Source organism: Glycine soja, chromosome 9 (genome assembly GCF_004193775.1).
Source record: "Glycine soja cultivar W05 chromosome 9, ASM419377v2, whole genome shotgun sequence".
Lineage (NCBI taxonomy): Eukaryota > Viridiplantae > Streptophyta > Magnoliopsida > Fabales > Fabaceae > Glycine > Glycine soja.
This window is the reverse complement of record NC_041010.1, coordinates 17,446,648-17,465,713: the sequence shown is the minus strand read 5'-3', so window position 1 is coordinate 17,465,713 and position 19,066 is coordinate 17,446,648. Positions and strand designations below refer to the sequence as shown.

General features: G+C 34.5%; 1 protein-coding gene across 1 annotated transcript; it reads right to left on the bottom strand.

Annotated features, from left to right (window-relative positions):
* Nucleotides 1–13,314: 13,314 nt before the first annotated feature.
* Nucleotides 13,315–13,764, bottom strand: LOC114368225 (uncharacterized mitochondrial protein AtMg00860-like). The gene has a single exon (XM_028325551.1). The coding sequence runs from the start codon at nucleotides 13,762–13,764 to the stop codon at nucleotides 13,315–13,317; it is 450 nt and encodes a 149-aa protein (XP_028181352.1).
* Between the last annotated feature and the right edge of the window lie 5,302 nt (nucleotides 13,765–19,066).

The following is a 19,066-nucleotide window of genomic DNA, read 5'->3' as shown; positions in this document are numbered from 1 at the left end:
TCAAACTAAGCATACAATGAATTGTATTAAAACCATTCTCATTTGTCACTAAACATCACTCAGAATCTTTGTTCACTAAAATGACCATATCTTGAGCTATAAACTTTACTTTTTAGTGATTCAATTCCAAAGTTGTTATTTAGCAGACATCTAAGGGTATATTTCTTATGAAGACAGATAAGTCTAATTCATTCATCACTCTCATGAAAAAGGTTTAGGGATCCCATGCTTAGTGCAGAAACCCCCCATTCTTATCCCCGAGAGGTTAAAGAATGGGTTTCTTTCTTCTTGTTTGATGTTTAGCGTTAGAATATGTAAGGCTTAGCACCAGTTTGATGCTTGGTGCCAGGGGTTCAGATAGCTCTCATGCTCTGTACCTCTTTCAAGCATAATTCACACCACAACAATTGATATGCTTAGCATCAATTTGCAATTCTATATAATTTAGGTTTGTAATTTTTTCATTTTGTGACCTTTCAGGGGCTCTAAATATATTGATATCAAACACCCAAACATAATTAAAATTCTACAATTGATTTTGAGCATGTTTTTAGTCGTTTCAAAGAAACAAAAAAACCATAACAACAAATCACCAATCAAATAATTATCTCTAAATTCCTAATTGATTCCCACCCCCTTATCTTCAAGGGTGAAAGTGTAGTAAGCTTGAAGCAGTACCCCTCTGATTTGCACTCACCTTCGTTTTGCACTCACAATGTTGATGAATCTTCGTACGAAGATTCTTACTTTTGTACTATCAATATCGTCTTTTCTAATGAAGTCCTTGAAATAAATTTTAGAAAAAAAATCACTATCAATAAATGTAATAATTTATTGTAAGGTCATAAATGTCAGTTAAAAACAAATAATTTATTATAGGAGCTTATAATAATAAATAACATTAAATGTTTGGAAGCATTAATGTTTTAAAATATTTAAATTGATTAAAAGGTACATTTATTGATTGTTGATATTTATTTCAAATATTCAGAAAAATTAAATCTTTTTATGAAGGTTCTTATCTCTTTTCTAATAAATCTAATAATTTATTGTATGGTCATAAATGTTCATTCAAAACAAATAATTTATTATAGGAACTATTAAAAATAAATAATGTTAAATATTTTGTTTGAATAAAAATAACATTAAATATTTGGAATCATTAATATTTTTAAGATATTTAAATTAATTGATAAGTATCATCATTGTTATTGTTACAAGTGAATTTAATAACCCATAGAATGATGTAGTAGTGTAAGACATTCATAGGTGGAAGAAAGATTTATTTAGTAGAATAATCTCTGTTTAGTTATCTTCATGTATGAATTTTTTTTTGAACTACTGAACATCACACATCACGAGTGAGATTGATTGTTCACTCAATAAGTTGGGGAACACCAATGGTGTCTAACCCAAGACCAATAAAAATGGTAATGAAATTAATAGTTCTATCTATGTATGAATGGAAATTTGTTTGGGAAGTCAAGTACTTAATATCATTATAGCATAATAATAAATGGAATTAAATATTTAGACAAATTAACTTTGAAGAAAATGTTCCTCTTCTAAAATTTCTGAAATATAACATCATAACAAATCAAAATAAAATAAGCTTACCTCTTTAAGTCTATTAAAAAGAAAAAGTATATATATTAGGCCATTGAAAACATAATATATTAAATAAATATATGGAAATAAATGTAAATAAATGTATTGACTTTCTAATATCATAAATAATATAGTAAAAGAGTAAAGGTATCATATAATAAATAAAATTAAATATTTAGAAAATTTTAAATTTTATAAATGAGTTGAGTAATATGGCTCACAATACATTATTATAAATATTAAGAATAAGAGAAATAATCTATTATAATTCCATCCTTAATAAAAAATTACTAAGTTTCCTAACATAAACTAATCTGAAAATCCTACAAAAATTTGAATGTCATTGTTACAACAATATAGTTTAATATTACCCATTTTACTTTTTTTAATAAATACTACCAAGTATTTTAATATTATATTTTGAAAAATAAAACATAAATACGAATAAATTTAATATTTTTTGTTCATAAGGTCATAAATTAATGATCATTAAATAGGAATAAATTATGGTGAAATATATAGGGATGAGAAAGTTTAGGATGACATACATACCATTCCTGCACTGTATTACTTAATTGGATTGATTTTTTTTTTTGATGATTTTGCGACTTGCAAAACATTATAATTTTTCATATTTTAATTTCAAAAATGAGAAATAACTAAAATTATATTTATGAAAAGTTAACTATAATTAAAAAAATAAAAAGAAATTCTCTCCATCTCTATTATACTCAGGATACTAATTTGATTTGAGCATATATATTACAATAATATAATTTTATATTCTCATCATGAATTTAGATTATAAGTTTATGAATTATTTTAAAAACAAAATCTTGACTAAGTATAATTGTATCAATTTTTATAATACATCGTAAATTGTAAATGAGTACATAGTTATGTAAAACTAAAAAATTATGGGCTTAAATATTTTTTAGTCCTTATAATTTAATATTTTTTCTTTTGGTCTCGTATTTTTTTTAATTTTTATAAATTGTGTTTGTTTTATTTTTTATCTTTAAAGTATTTTAGATAACATTTTTTATTGTTCATAATACTATCTAAATTAAAGCTCTTTTAGGATAAATAAAAAAAACATACATCAAACCTAGGTGAGAGGCTTATGACCTAACATACATCAAATCCTGGTTAGATCATACCTTTTCAAAAAATAGACGAATCTAAAGCTTTTAGTAATTCTTATTTAGTTGAATAGGTAAGATACTAATTCATTCAAAAATTCCATTAGACCTAACAAGACTGATTTATTTGAAATTTATAAATAATTATTCATTGTTAGTATTATTATTATTATATTAAATTTTTTATAATTTATTTAATTTTTTTTTAAAATGTTAATCATATTGGTCTACATGGAAAGTAAAATTAGAGTTTATAATTAAATTTATTGGAAAATAAATTTATGTCATTTTTAAATGTCTTTGTTGCAAAAATATATTAAAATAAGATTATGAATGTTATATTAAACCTTTAAAATATGTTTATATTAGATTTGATTCTTATAGGACTTCACATACATATTTTTTATTTTTATCTTAATATTAAATTATCACAAATAAGCTTGTAGGTTAAATCAAACTTTTATGTATGTTAGACTTACATCCTTAACAAAGTTTTTGACAGATAATGGTCATATACTTTTAGCCCAAAGCAAGGTCAAGTCTAACAAAGTTTAACCTTATTAAGCCTATTTTCATCCCTAATTGCATGGTAGTAAAAATCTATTTAAACCTAAATTTAATTAAGCATTTTATAACATTTAAATTTTAAAGATATTTTAATTAAGTAATATGTTTCATAGTATATTATTATAATTCTGGTAAAAAAAAGTACACTTTTATATTTGTTATCATGCAGTAGAAGAGAATAAATATTACTCTCTAACTCCATCATGAAGAAATAATACTAATTATTTTCTTAAAAAATCATCGTGATTTGGGCTACAACATCAAGATTTTGTAACTGTTCACAACTATAACGTGACTGCAATTGGGACCGTATCGTTCATATTTATCCACAATTTGTCATGATATTAACTAATGCGACCGTGAACCGATATTTAAAACCTTTATCTTGGCTAATATTGCTTCCTATGCATATCTCTCGAGTTACTTTATGATGATTAAAGGTAGCTGGCACAGAAGAGGGTTTAAAGGAACCAAAGGCAACATTTTCAGCTTGTTTTGGTGCAGCATTTATAATGCTACACCCTACAAATTAAGTATGCAGCTATGCTTGCTGAAAAGATGCAAAAACATGGTGCTAATGGATGGCTTGTTAACACAGGCCGGTCTGGTGGAAGGTAAGCTTTTTGTAGTAATAATAATAATAATTAAAAAAAGAGTGCTAACAACGTACTCTTACGATCTTTTCAAACACATTTCTACATTTTTTTTTCAAATACACTTTTTTTCAATTGATTGAAATTCAGATAGGATCCACTAATTTAAGAATGAACCCACCAAATGGAGAAGGAGAACCACATTTTTAGTAGGTCCCAAATGAATTAAAACCAATAGAAGAGGTGTTAGATAAAGAATATTGAAAAAGGAATTATTAATACAATAATTCATACAATAATTTATACAACAGTATATTTTTCTATTTTTTTCTCTATCACATTACTCATACTTCTTTCTCTTTTCTCTCTCTCATTGTAAAAATTGTCATTAATTTGTTGTACGAATAAAATTTCTCTATAGAAAAGTGTAATAAAAATATATATTTTTTCTCTTCAAAAATCTAAAATCAACTTTTTTATTTCTTGAGCAAAACTGCAGCTATGGTTGTGGAAATCGTATTAAACTATCTTATATGAGAAAAATTATTGATGCTATTCACTCTGGAAGCCTATTGGATGCGAAGTACAAGAAGACTGAGATTTTTGGACTTGAGAGCCCCAATAAAGTGGAGGGAGTCCCCTCAGAAATTCTTGAACCTGAGAACACAGTTAGTGGTCCTGCAACTCTCATTTTCAATCATCACAACTATCTTTCTTTTTCACTTTCAAAGTTTTTTTGACACAAATTCAAAATTTTGTTTGATTTCAGTGGTTAGACAAACAAGCCTACAAGGACACGTTGTTGGAGCTAGCTGGATTGTTCAACAAAATTTTTGAAACATTCACCATTGGAGAGAACAACCAAATGATAGAGGAGATTCTTGCTGCTGGACCAATCATTGGTGATGCTTAATTAGAAGCGCCACCCCTTTACTCTCTACTAATTTTCTATTGGTTTTTCATTCTTTGGTTACTTGGATTTGAAGAAAGAAGATATTTGAGTAGAGGATTGATTGTCATCATGCCTTGAAACAAAGAAGAAAGTTTTAGAAGTCTATTTTTTTTTGCAGCTTGCTAATCAAGTCTTGTCTTGTTCTGTTTGGTTCCTTTTGTTGTTTTGAAGAGAAGTTATCAAGGCATGCTCTAAAAATACCTGAGGTTGTTTGAAAGATGATTCTATGTTTGAAAGTGCTACAACATTTTAGAAGCTACAAGCTCTAATGGTTGATCCTTCCATGTGTATTGCGATAAATTAAGGGGTTAGGAGTTAGGCAGATGAAGGTTCAAAGTATAAATTGCTTATAGAGTTATGGGGTTTAAGGATTTTATGGGTTTGAAGAATATATTCAAGCAACCAATCACATTGTAGAACATCTCATTAAATTGTAGAATTAGAGGCCCTAGAAACATTTATTACCCAAGAATGAAATTCTTTGATGATAATTGCAAAATCTCCTTTATGTTCCTGCATTTTTTGCTACAAATTCTCGGCCTCTTCCACCCTGATCTTCTCTACCACCTTGGCCTCAATGGTTCTCGAGTCTTTGTCTTGGACACCAAGCTCCTCCTCACTGGTGGGTTCAATTCTCTCATATGCAAAACACTTAAGGGCTTTTACTGAATCACTATCTTGTTGTGACTTTGTTACCCCAACTGCAAAGTTGGTACTGTTTGCATGGGTTGTTTGTCCTCTTTTTTGAACTCAAGACCAATGCCCTTTTTCTTGATCATAAATTGTAGCATTTGTTTGATCTCTTAAATTTCTGCAATGGTTTTCTTGAACTTGATTTCAGAGGGATGCTCCTCCTCCCTTCTTTCCTCCCTTTTAACCTCAATAACATTTCCTGAAATTTAGTTGTCCATGTTTCAACTCTAAAATGCTTATTTTGCAAGAATGATGGTGTAACCCACAAGAATTGGATTCCTCTTCCTCATTATCGTCTCTAGACCCATTACTGTCATTGTTCTCCTTTTCTGACTTATTTCCTCTTTTGACCAAGTTTTCGCCACCATCTGAAGGTATCTTTCCTTAAATTTAAGAAGTAATTTCTTGATTTGTCTCATGCCCAACAATTTTTCTTTTATGAGATTCATGTTTGTTTCAGGTCTATAATCACCTTTCCATGTAGGTTGGACTAATTGTTAGGATCCAATGGGAAAAAAGATGGATTTTTATTTAATAGTAAGAAAAGAACAAAATATAGGAGAGATAACTCTCCTCCAAGAGTTTTTCCTTCACAAAGAGCTAATGCTCAATTACAAATGATCCAAATTTGAATCTCCCATATCTTTCTTCCCCTATTTATATCTAATAAATCTCATTAACTAACTAACTAACTAATTTATTAATAGTCTAACTATGGTAACTAACTTTTCCATCTTCTCCTTATAGTGTAACGCATCATTTACCTCCTGTGAATCAAATGCACAGTATTGACAAGACCAAGAACCCAAATACCAATGGATTAATAATGTGGAAGCAATGTCTTCCAAGGTTATTTTGATGATGCCAAAGAATCAAGAGTCAAGAAAAATCCAAAGATTCAATAATCAAGTTTCAAGAATCAATATTCAAGAATCGAGTTTCAAGAATCAAGATTCAAGAATAATCAAGATCAAGATTCAAGACTCAAGATTCAAGAAACAAGGGAAGACTCAATCAAGATAAGTACAAAAAAAAGTTTTCCAAAACATTGAGTAGCACAAGAAGTTTTCACAAAATCATTACCAAAGAGTTTTAATTACTCTTTGGTAATCGATTACCAGAAGGTAGTAATCGATTATCAGTGTTTTAAAATGTTAAGATTTCAAATTTCAAGAGTTACAACTTGTGTTTAAACATTTTTAACTTGTGTAATCGATTACACAATACTTGTAATCGATTACCAGTGTTTCTAAACGTTTTAATTTTCAAAATTCAAAATGAAGAGTCACATCTGTTGATGTGTAATCGATTACACCTTAATGGTAATCGATTACCAGTGACTGATTTCGAAAAATACATTTCCAAAAGTCACAATTCTTCAAGTGACTTGTTTCTGAAGATTCTTTCAAAAGTCACAACTTTTTAAGTGACTAGTTTTAAAGAAATTGCCAAGAGTCACAAGCTTTGACTTGAGTTATCAAGAGATTATAAATATGTGGCCATGACATGAATTTCAATAATCAATAATCTATCTTTCAATCTTCTCTCAACATCATTCAATATCTTTCAACTCTTTCTACACAATTTTCTAATTCATTTCTCTTTATCTTTATAAAAGTTTTTGTTCAACACTTTCTCTTCCGAGAAAAGTTCTTTGTTCAAAAACTTGTGCTATTCATCTTTTTCATTCTCTTCTCCCTTTGCCAAAAGAACGAAGGGCTAACCGCCTGAATACTTTTGTGTCTCTCTTCTCCCTTACAAAAGATTCAAAGGATTAACAACTTGAGAATTCTTTTGATTCTTCCCTTCCCCTTAAGCAAAAGATTTCAAAGGACTAACCGTCTAAGATATATTTTGTTTCCCCTTTACAAAGATTCAAAGGACTAACCGCCTGAGAATTCTTTCTCCCAACACATTGGAGGGTACATCCTTTGTGGTACAAGTAGAGGGTACATCTACTTGGGAATTGTTATACTGAGAATAAGAGAGGGTACATCTCTTGTGGATCAATTCAAGTGGAGGGTACATCCACTTGGTTTTTTCTAAGAGAACAAGGGAGAGTACATCCCTTGTGAATCTTTGGCATGTAAAGGATTTTACAAGGTTGAAAAAAGTCTCAAGAATCGCAGGTTCCTTGGAAACTGGATGTAGGCACGGTTTGTGGCCGAACCGGTATAAATCTTATGTTTGTCTTCTTCTTCCCTACACTTTTTAATTTCTGTTGTGCACTTTTAATTATCACTTTTACTTTTGGTTAAGTTTCTATTTCTGTTCTTTACTTTCTTAACTTTGTAGTAAAAGCCTAATAGAATCTAGTAATATCAAGAAGGATAGATTTTTAATTAGTCAAGACACGTTCATAATTAATTCAACCCCCCATTCTTAATTATTCTGAGGCCACTTGATCCAACAAATAATGTCAATTATTTTATTAAGGTTTGCTTCCATAGTCATAGTAACCAATAATTTATTCATAGCCCCTAAACCATCATAAGTCCAATTACACAATTCAAATTTTAATATAGAATCAGTGCATATAGACACCCAAACATCATATTTTCTGCATGGTTAACTAGTTACAAGAATTGTATCTCTAGTTTGTCAAAGTCAAATTATCGATTCCTTGAGCCTCTGCCCTGCTCTCAACAAGGTTAGATGGATTGAACTTGAACACCATGGCCATGGGCACACTTGAAGAAAAAAAGGGTCTAAAAATCAAATATGGTTGGGCTTTACTCGTGATTCTTGAAGTAGTCTTCGCTGGAAGCAGTGACTAACCTTCGTCAGGAACCATGAGTGCACACAAGATAAGTATTTCCCTCCAACACAATTTATTCCACACCAAAGGGTCAACCAGAATTCAAACCCTGAATCACTTGATTAAGGGACACAAGCCGTTATCACTTATGTCAACCGTTGTTGGTTTTTCTTATCCATACATGATAATAGATGAAATGAGTTATTCATGCTTTGTCCAACATCTCTATTCACGTTTTCAACTCCTCTATTTTGTGGTGAGATATTACTTCTCTTGATTCCCTTGTTTGTTGTCCTGGTAATTGATTATCAGATTCAGTTAGCAAGAAAGTAGGTGATGGGAAGGAAGCCTTTTGCTGGTTGGATCGCTGGGTTGGTCCCTCAACTCTAAAAGATGACTTTCCGAGGCTTTTTTTTGTACCAGTGACATTGGTGCCAAGTATCCACCAGTTTTGCTAATAACTAATCTCTGTTGCGGAACCTGACTGACCACCTTTAATAGAGTATCTCCTCTCAATCATGTTTTTTCAACCAGAAGGCTCAAACCCAAGATCTTACCTAAGGGGACCGAATCCAGTATCACTCTTATCAATGATATGTTGGTTTTCCTAGGCTATTTCAAATAGTGAATAATCAGCTTGTCTCAGATTTTTATATGGGGGCCGTGTGGAGGGTTGTTGATAACTTGATATCATCTTTGGAAGCCAGCTTGAGGGATGCGATTATCCGAGAATCCAACCAAGATTCATGATGTTGGAACTTAGAGGCATCCATTTTTTCTCAGTTTCCTCTTCATATAATAGACTTCATCTCACAGTATGTTAATTGCAAATAAAGATGCTCAGACGAAAATTCCATGGATTAGAAAATTCTGGTATAGTATTGTCCCTTCTAAATTTTTGTATTTTCATGGAGATTGTTACCAGAGTACAATTACAAAGGAGAGGCATTGACATTCTAAATCTGGAACAATCTTGTGTTTTTTGCAATGCTTCCCCTGAAGAAGTCAATCACTTGTTCCTTATGTGTCTCTTCTCAACTCAACTCTGGTATGCAGTCTTTTTCTATTCCAGGTGATATTAACCAGTTGTATACGCAATTGGGTCTATGTTTCTGAGGTAGGAAGGTTCGCAAATTTAAAGGCATCTTTTGGCATGCGACTTGTTGGTGCTTATGGATGATGAGGAAAAGGATTATCTTTAGGGAAGAACTTGTTGAGGTAACATAATAAATTATCAATAACCCTACCTTGTACGACGACATAATAAATTATTTAAACATAGAAACAATAAGGGAAAGCTACCACTAGGGTAAGCAATGAAAGCTCAAAAGAAGGCCCGCAAGAAAATGAGAATGAGAAAGAGAACAAAGTAAATTATGAAAATTGAAATTTTGACAGTCGTAAAAAGCTAAAACTTCAATTAACATTAAATCAAATGATTCACTTTTTGTTAGCAAAAATGGGGAAGGGGGAGAAGGATCAATGACAAAATAAAGTGAAATTTTAGAAAAGTAATGGTGCTTCTATAGCATTATAATTTTATCCTGCCTAATAGTAGCTGATTCTTTATAATAAGAAACAAAATACAGTTCAGTGAATATGTTCCCAAGCTTGATGCATTATCTCATCATTTAGGAAGGGGCCCAAAGACCACATTTAGCAGTAGCTTTCTAATTCTTTTGATGGCATCTTGATATCTAAAGCAGAAATGATCTTTTCCTCCAACAAAAGGAAAAGATTTTAAGGATTCTTCATTTTGCTGATTGTAAGGTCACAAAGACATCACTCATTACCTGCATCAAATAGTCTTGCTTGAACATGCTGTATATGAAAGCCATTACCATCGCTAAATGTGCAACATCGGCACTTTTCTTTTTCTTGGTAGTTGTAACATTAGGACTTTGAGAATGGGACAAAGCATCCTTTTCCTCCCGAGTAAAGGTGAAATTGTTGTTCTAGTGAGCGAGAATTCCATGATTTCCATTATTACATTTATATCAAGTTAAATGATTCTTGAAATTAGTGGAGATGTACATGTTACGAACCAAAAATTAAAATGAGCGAGAATTTAATTGACTAGAAAGAAAAGAACAGAAAATAAGAGAGATAAGTCTTCTCCAAGGGTTCCCCTTCACAAAGGATTTCTCCTTTCACAAAGCTAATGCTCAATTTACAAAATGATACAAATCTCCCTCTCTTATATCCTTCTTCCCCTATTTACATCTAATAAACCCCTCTAATTAACACACAAACTCATTAATAGTCTAACTATCTTAACTAACTTTCCCTTTTCTCCACATCCTATAACAGTATAACTTCCCAACCAAAAAGAGAAAGAGGTTAATGACTTTGCATTACATGAGTCTCATCCCACAATTATTATGTGTTGCTTTTCACTTTCTTTGAGGGAGTTGAGGGTTGTATTTGTGCCGAAAAGGGAATGACACTGGAGGAGGGGATAACAAGCTCTTTGTAACAGGTTTTATTTGTAAATATTATTATAACAAGCTAGAATTAACTCCCAATCAGAATTTTAATTCCAATAAGATGTATCATATGGTAGGATCTAGAGATATATGAGGAAAAAATCATAAAGGTTACGATTTAAAAAAAGTTATATGTGGATATAACAAAGATTGTAATGTGAGAACTGATATTTTACTGTCTAGTTAAAAGATTTCTTTTGGGGTTTCTTTTTCTTGGGGGGAAGCAGGGGAAGAAACTCAATCAAAGGAATATAATACGAAACCTCAGAAATAGATAATAATAAAACAGAGAATTCAGGAAAATGAGAAGTAGTAATTCTGCATTAGATTGGAAATCATAAAAACTACAAAGAAGAAGTCCCCCTTGTCCCAAAGCTGAGCTCCTAAATAGAGTACCTCGTAGGTTCTCTCTATTCCCCCCAAAAACAGAAAAAAGATCCCCCCAAAAGCTATCCCTACACCTACTAAATAATAGAAAGGAAATTGCCCACTAACTCTCTCCTGTAACAAACTGCCCATTAGCTTATTCCTATTCTACCCCTCTTTTCTTTCTACGGGAATACACTAACCATTCCCTTGGGCCTTTCTGCATCTTGTGAACTAAAGGCTCCAAAGGCCCATTACAAATTTGGTTCCTATCAACACCTTCTCCTTGAAGTAAAGTCTTGTCCTCAAGACTCATTTCTGGAAACTGGCTCTTCAATGTCAATTCGTCTTCCCAAGTTGCTTCATCTACATTTTTCCCATTCCATTGGACTAGCCACTGGTTGACTCTTTTGCCTCTCTTCATTATACTACGAGTTGCCAACACCAGTTCTGGTTCAATTTCTCCTTCACGGTCATCCTCCAATCCACTAGGTAGTGCGCTTTCAACTTTGTAATCTCCATGTTCTTTCTTGCGCCAGGACACATGGAAAACCGGGTGTATCTTGGAACTTGTAGGAAATTTCAACTTATAAGCAACTTCCCCAATCCTCTCAATCACCTTGAAAAGGCCCATAGTATCTAGCGTTTAATTGCAGACTGATTCTTGCAGCCACAAAATGCTGCCTATGTTGCTTCAATTTGAGGAACACCAAGTCACCTATCTCAAAATGCATCTCCTTTCTATGCTTATCCACCTGTGTCTTCATCCTATCTTGTGCTCTTGCTAAGTAATTCTTCAATTGTCTCAAAGCTTCATCCCTATCTTGCAATTCCCTTTGAACTATTTCCACCTTCACTTCTCCTTGTATACTCTTTACCATCATTGGAGGCTTTCTTTCATAAACTACCTCAAATGGCGTAATGCCTATTGAATCTTGATAGGTGGTATTGAACCAAGATTCAGCCCACGGAAGCCAAATGACCCATCCCTTTGGCTAATCCATGATAAAGCACCTCAAGTATGTTTCCAGGCACCGATTAGTGACTTCGATTTGACAATCAGTTTGAGGATGATAGGTTGTGCTCATCTTGAGTGTTGTACCTTGTAGTTTGAAGAATTCTTTCCAGAACAGACTCATAAACAATGGATCACAATCACTCACAATAGAATTGGGTACCCCATGAAGCCTAATCACCTCTTTCACAAATATTTCAGCTATGTCTTGTATTGGGTAAGGGTGTCTTAATGGAATGAAATGACTATATTTAGACAGCTTGCCTACCACGACTAGAATGGCCTCAAACCCTTTAGATCTTGGGAGCCCCGAGATAAAATCTAAAGATATATCTTCCCATACTTGATCCGATATTGGTAAAGGTTGCAATAAACCTCCAAGGGCTTTTGTTAAGTATTTATGGTGTTGACAAACATCACAGTCTTGCACAAACCTCATAATATCTCCCTTCATTCCTTTCCAAAACAGATTCGAAGCAAGACGCCTATAAGTACGGTAAAAGCCGGAGTGTCCTCCTTGGGGAGTGGCATGAAACTCTTCCATTAACTTAGGAATCTAGTTTGAGATTTCAAAAATGACTAATCTGTCTTTGATGAATAACACACCTTGTTTATACTCAAAACCGATATGTTTTCCTTGACCTTGCTTCAAGTCTTCAATAACCTTCCTCCAAGTGGAACTTTCATGCACTTTAGTTATTAAATTTTGGCAGTCCAACCACACCGGTACGTATGCTAAGGAATTAAGCTCCATCTCCCTCATGCTTCTTGATAATGCATCTGCCCCCTTGTTTTCGAAACTCAGTTTGTATACAATCTCGAAATTATACCCCAACAACTTAGCTAACGAATTTTGCTGGCTCCCTGTGGTAATTCTTTGTTGGAGAAGTTGCTTCAAACTCTTTTGATCGGAATAGACAATGAATTTCCTTCCAAGTAAGTAGGGACGCCAATGTTGTATAGCCAACGCCACTGCCATTAACTCTCTTTCATAAGAAGATTTAGTGACATTTATGCTACTTAAAGCCTTGCTAAAGTACGCCACTAGTTTCCTGCTTTGCCTCAAAATGGCCCCAATTCCTAAACCGAATGCATCACATTCAAGCTCAAATTCTTGTTCAAAATTGGGCAAGGTTAGGACGGGGCTGAAGTAATCTTATTCTTTAGTTCCTTAAAAGCCTTTTGAGCCTGGTCATTCCACCCAAAGCCATCTTTTTTTGTCAACTCGATCAAAGGTCTAGCTATATTTCCATAGTCTTTGATGAACTTTTTATAATAGCTTGTGATACCAAGGAACCCACGTACTCCCTTGACATTAGTGGGAATTGGCCAATCCAGCATGCTCTTCACTTTGTTTGGGTCCACCTCTACCCCTTGCTTTGAAATGACATGTCCTAGGTACTCTATGCTTCTTTGCCCAAAATTACACTTCTCCTTGTTGGCATAAAGTTGTTGCTTCCTCAGAACTTCCAAGACACCTTTCAATTGCTCCATATGCTCCTCCCATTCCTTGATATACACCAATATATCGTCAAAGAAAACTAGCACCCCCCTTCTTAGAAACTTTCTAAAAACCTCATTCATGAGAGATTAGAAGGTAGAGGGTGCGGTGCATTCATTAGCCCAAAGGGCATAACTAGATACTCATAATGTCCCTCATGTGTTCTGAAAGCAGTTTTGTGAATGTCATCCTTTTTCATTCAAACTTGATGGTTAGGTCAGTTTTGAGACTGATGATACTTCCTATGCCTACTCTTCCTCTCAATTACTTTTTCCTTTCTCTTCCTCCCAAAACCCTCTCTTTTTCTCGCATACCACCAAACATGTCTCAGAAAAACAACGATCTCGGACTCATTCACCGTTGGATCGTCATGAAATTTGAGCACCAGGTTCGGAACTTATTTCCAAACATTCTCGCCGTTGGGAATTATAAAACATGTCAGAGCTGAGAGAAATCCTTGGCATCATAGCTTTTTCTTTTCCTGTAGAAACCCAAAACTATCTCAGTAAAACTATGATCCCGGACTCATTAACCATTGGATTGCCATGAAATTTTGATACGTGGTATGCGATTAATTTCCGCACATCTACACTGTTGGGATTTGAAAAATAATGTCTGTGTAGGGAGAAATACTCATCGCACGTAGATAATGGAATAGAGGCTTCAATCCCTTCTCCTCTCACTAATGCTTGGAAACCTTATCAGAACAGCCTTTGCTCATGGGTTGCAGCTAGACTTAGCTTCTCATTGTGTTGGTCAATGATGGCCCACATGTTTTCTTCCGTCTTGATCAATTGTTCGAACAAACTCCTCTTTGACCTTTGACAAGCCTTCAACTTGTTTTCCATTATCATGCCTTCGACTCTTGACTGGTCTCTCTCGACCCTTGGAAGCTTAAGCTCATTGTTGCTGCCCCACAAAGCCCCTCAGAACTTGTTTCGGGCCCTCTTTGTTTCCCATTCCAATGCTTTGGCTGTGGCCACATTGACGTCTCTCAGTTTGTTGCACTCTTTCTGGACCTTGATGGTCGTCGTCTTGAACTTTTCCTTGACCGCTTGTGCCCTTTCAAGTTCCGCCTTTAAGGCATGCACCTCCTCACTCTCTTCAGGGGTTTTAGTCTCTTCCTCACTTGAGGTCTTTAGCTTTGGGAGCCAAACTAACTCTTGCGTCCGAGCCTTCAACCACTTGTGATAGCCGTCGATGATCCCATTGCTGCTTCCCCTAAGCTCTTTATCTTTTCTTTGCACCGTACTCCATGCTTTCTAGACTTTTTGAAATATCCTTACATTGGGGTTGCTGTTCAAACCCAACAAGTGCACCAGATCGCGCAAGTAGTATAAAACAGTAAGAACCGAGTATCGAACTCTCGGGGAACTTGTGTTACTTGGTAAAGCTATATTCAGTGAATAGGTGTCTAGTTTGAAAATAGATGTGTCAACTATGCACAGGTATGTAAACTAACTATTAAAAGGAAAATCACGTGAGTAATGATGTGTAAACACAAGTAGACAACATGTTGGTCTTCCTATTAGGTGCCTGATGTTAAAAGAATATTCTCTACTTAACAATGCTTATGTGTTCTATGGTGTCTCCTGAAATGCTAAACCCCAATTCCTCATGATAGTATAGCCTAATCTTGATCAAGCATCGTCCTCAGATTCCTCTTGTTGGACTAAACTCGACCAGAATCGCATTAAGATAAACATACAAACAACTAGGTTACTGTACCCCGATCCCTCATGATATATAATATGATAAACTAGCCCTGTCCTATCAAGTTCTAAGAATCATACCAGTTTCCACTGTTGAATGATCCTAACAAAGCATGCATCTACGTGATCAAGGAAAAAGCACACTGCAATGACGTACTGATAGCACAGAGAACACATAAAACATCACTAAATAGATATACAAGTATTTACATCAAGTACCTACAAGGAAGAACCAACAGAGGATTTAGCTCTCCATATCTGGGAAGCTTCCTTTACAACAAAGAGAAGAGAAAAATAAAGGATTGAAGAAATACAAGTACTGGGGATGTCTCCTCCACCTCTAAAACCTCACAATCACTCACAGACTCATCTCATGCTCTCAAGATGACTTCCTCTTCTCGCTCAGTTCTCTGCCAGTCTTCTCACAACAAAAGCTCTCAAAACTTTCTGGAACTTGGACCTTTCTCTCTCTAGAAATCTCTAAACATGCAAAAGCTTCAAGAATTGCCCAAACTCCCTCTCCATTTCTGATTTCAGTCTTAAATAGGTGGCCTTGTTGGTGCTTGCGCGCTTAGTGCAACTGTAGCTCGCTTAGCGTGCATTAGTGAATTTCGTCTTAGCGCGCGTCTTTTTGCTCAGTGGATGGACTCAAGCGGTGCACTTAGCAGGATTAGCCCTCGCTCAGCGAACATGCACAGCTCATCCTTCTTCCAGATTCTTCCTCGCGCTCAGCCAAAGGAGTGTTGCGCTCAGCGGATGGCTTGCTTAGCCAACATATTGGCTTAGCGAGCGGATGAAAATCAACACATCACAAACTTGCCTAATTAACCTGAAATTGAGAGGAAATGATTATTAAACAAACAAAATGGGAGTACTAAGTATTTATTACCTATCTTTAACAAAAATTAATTACAACATTACAAAATAACCATATATTGGAGGAGTTTGATACAATTTACACAGGTTTTATACATAAAAGTTAGTCGTATTCATCGACTAACAGTCGCTGAAACCCTATGCAATGAAAAGTGTGATGCTTTCTTCCAACGGTGATCCTCTCATGGGATATCCAAGTTTTCTTATGGCAAGGACGAGATTATAATTGATACAACCCCTCTTTCCCATCAAGGGGACGCTTGAGAATCCCTCACATTAGGACAAAACCCCAGCTTTTCCTTCATTCCATAGGGGAACCAATTAATGGATGCCCCTACCATACTAGCCAAGAGTTGCTCCTAATTGACCTTGCAGGGGACAAACGGGTCTATTTTCATGATGAAAGAGGTGTGAGATCAGCCATACATAAAGAGTGGGTGTCCAACAGACAATCCTTGTGCCGCTCTTCTCGCATCTCTGGACTTTCCTTGCTATGGTGATAAGCAAGGAAGGCGTCGATCGCCGCTAGGTCCACTAGCCCATCCTCATTTGGAAAGAGGACGATACCAATAGCGCCAAGACATCGATGAACGAAGCTCATTCCCCTTGATCCACCAATGCCTTCGCCTTCTCCTCTAAGTGCCTCCTAGGTATTCTGACTGCCCCATTTCTATTTTGTTTTACTTGGTCCAATTCTTGCGCCGAGATTTTGACCACCTTAGCTATCCTTTCCACAGAAAGGTAGAACCCAGAGAGAAGATATGGCTTTCTTCCTCCTAGCGTGCATCCGAAGATCTCTTCAAACTCTTCCACGATCGGTACTAGCTGAAAGTCCCCAAACGTGAAACACCTTAGTGGTTGATCGTAATACTGAGTAAGGGATGCAATGGCTTCAACAGAGACTTCTATCATAGCTAGATCCTAGATCTTTCCATAGGTCTTGCCGAAAGCTTGATGTTGGAGCTGATCCATCTGTAAAAGCAAATGACTTTGATGTTTTGATGATGATCATGATGATTTGATGCAAATGCGCTTTTCAAGTTTAATTCAAGACAATGATTCAAGAATACAAGACACAACATCAAGATGATCACTAGTATTTTAGGAAGGGAATTCCTAATTGAAATAGCAAAAGGTTTGGCCAAGTAATTTAAGTTAAAAAGTGTTTTTCAAGAGATTTACTCTCTGGTAATCGATTACCAGAGGATGTAATCAATTACCAGTGGCCAAAAATGGTTTACAACAGCTATTAAAAATTTGAATTCAAATTTTAGACTATGTAATCGATTACACAATATTGGTAATCGATTACCAATAGTTAATAAACATTTTAATTCAAATTTTAAAACCTGTAATCGATTACACAAATCCTGTAATCGATTACCAGAGGAGATTTTCAGAAAATAACATCCAAGAGTCACATCTATTCAAATGGTTTATGAATGACCATCAAAGGTCTATTTATATGTGACTTGGAAACACAAATTGGAAGAGAGTTTTCATTGCCCAAAAATTTTTATCCTTTCAAAAGATTAAGAGATTTTTTCTGAATTGAAATGTCTTATCCTCTCAAAGATTCCATGGTCAAACACTTGCATATTCAATAAGGAATTGTGATTGATCTTCATTGTACAATCTATCTCTTTCAAGAGAGATTTCTTCTTCTATTCTTCTTACTTCTGAAAAGGGATTAAGAGACCGAGGGTCTCTTGTTGTAAAGGATTCCTGAGCACAAGGAAAGGGTTGTCCCTGTGTGGTTCAGACTTTGTAAAAGGAGTTTTACAAAGAGAGTGGAAAATCTCAAGTGGGTTGCTTGAGGACTGGACGTAGGCACGAGAAGTGGCTGAACCAGTATAAATCAAGTTTGCATTTCTCTCTTCCCTTAAACTTCTTTTATTTATTGTTATTTATCTTTGGCTTGAAAGAAGTTTATTTTGAATTGTCTTTTGAGTAATTCATGTTAAGGGTGCATTGTTAATCCTTAAAGAGAGAGTAAAATTTTAATTGGGGAATAGTTCTTGTATCTTAATTCAAGCCTCCCTTCTTAAGATAACTGAGGCCATTTGTCTAACAAGTGGTATCAGAGCAGGATTCTTGTATAAAGTTTAAAAACTTCAAGAATAGATGTGGCCTCATCCAACTTTCCATTTCCTGAGGGAAATTCTATTAATAGGCCTCTTATGTTCAATGGCGAGGGTTATCACTATTGGAAAACCAGAATGCAAATCCTTATTGAAGCCATAGATTTAAATATATGGGAAGCCATTGAAGTTGGTCCTTTTATTCCTACAAAGGTAGTGGGAAATGCAACTATAGAAAAACCAAGAGAAGAATGGAATGATGATGAAAGAAGAAAGGTTCAATACAATTTAAAGGCCAAAAATATAATCACTTCTGCAATAGAGATGGATGAATATTTTAGAGTCTCAAATTGTAAAAATGCAAAAGAAATGTAGGATACTTTGCAAGTAACCTATGAAGGCACAACTGATGTCAAGAGATCTAGAATAAACACTCTCACACATGAATATGATATGTTCAGAATGTTTCAATATGAGACCATAGAAGATATGCAGAAGAGATTTACTCGTATAGTTAATCATCTTGCATCATTGGGAAAAATATTTCCTAATGAAGATCTTATTAACAAAGTGTTGAGATGTTTAAGCAGGCAATGACAACCAAAAGTAACAGCAATTGCAAAATCAAGGGATCTCACTAATATGTCTCTTGCCACTCTCTTTGGAAAACTTCAAGAACATGAAATGGAACTTATGAGACTCCATCAACATGAAGA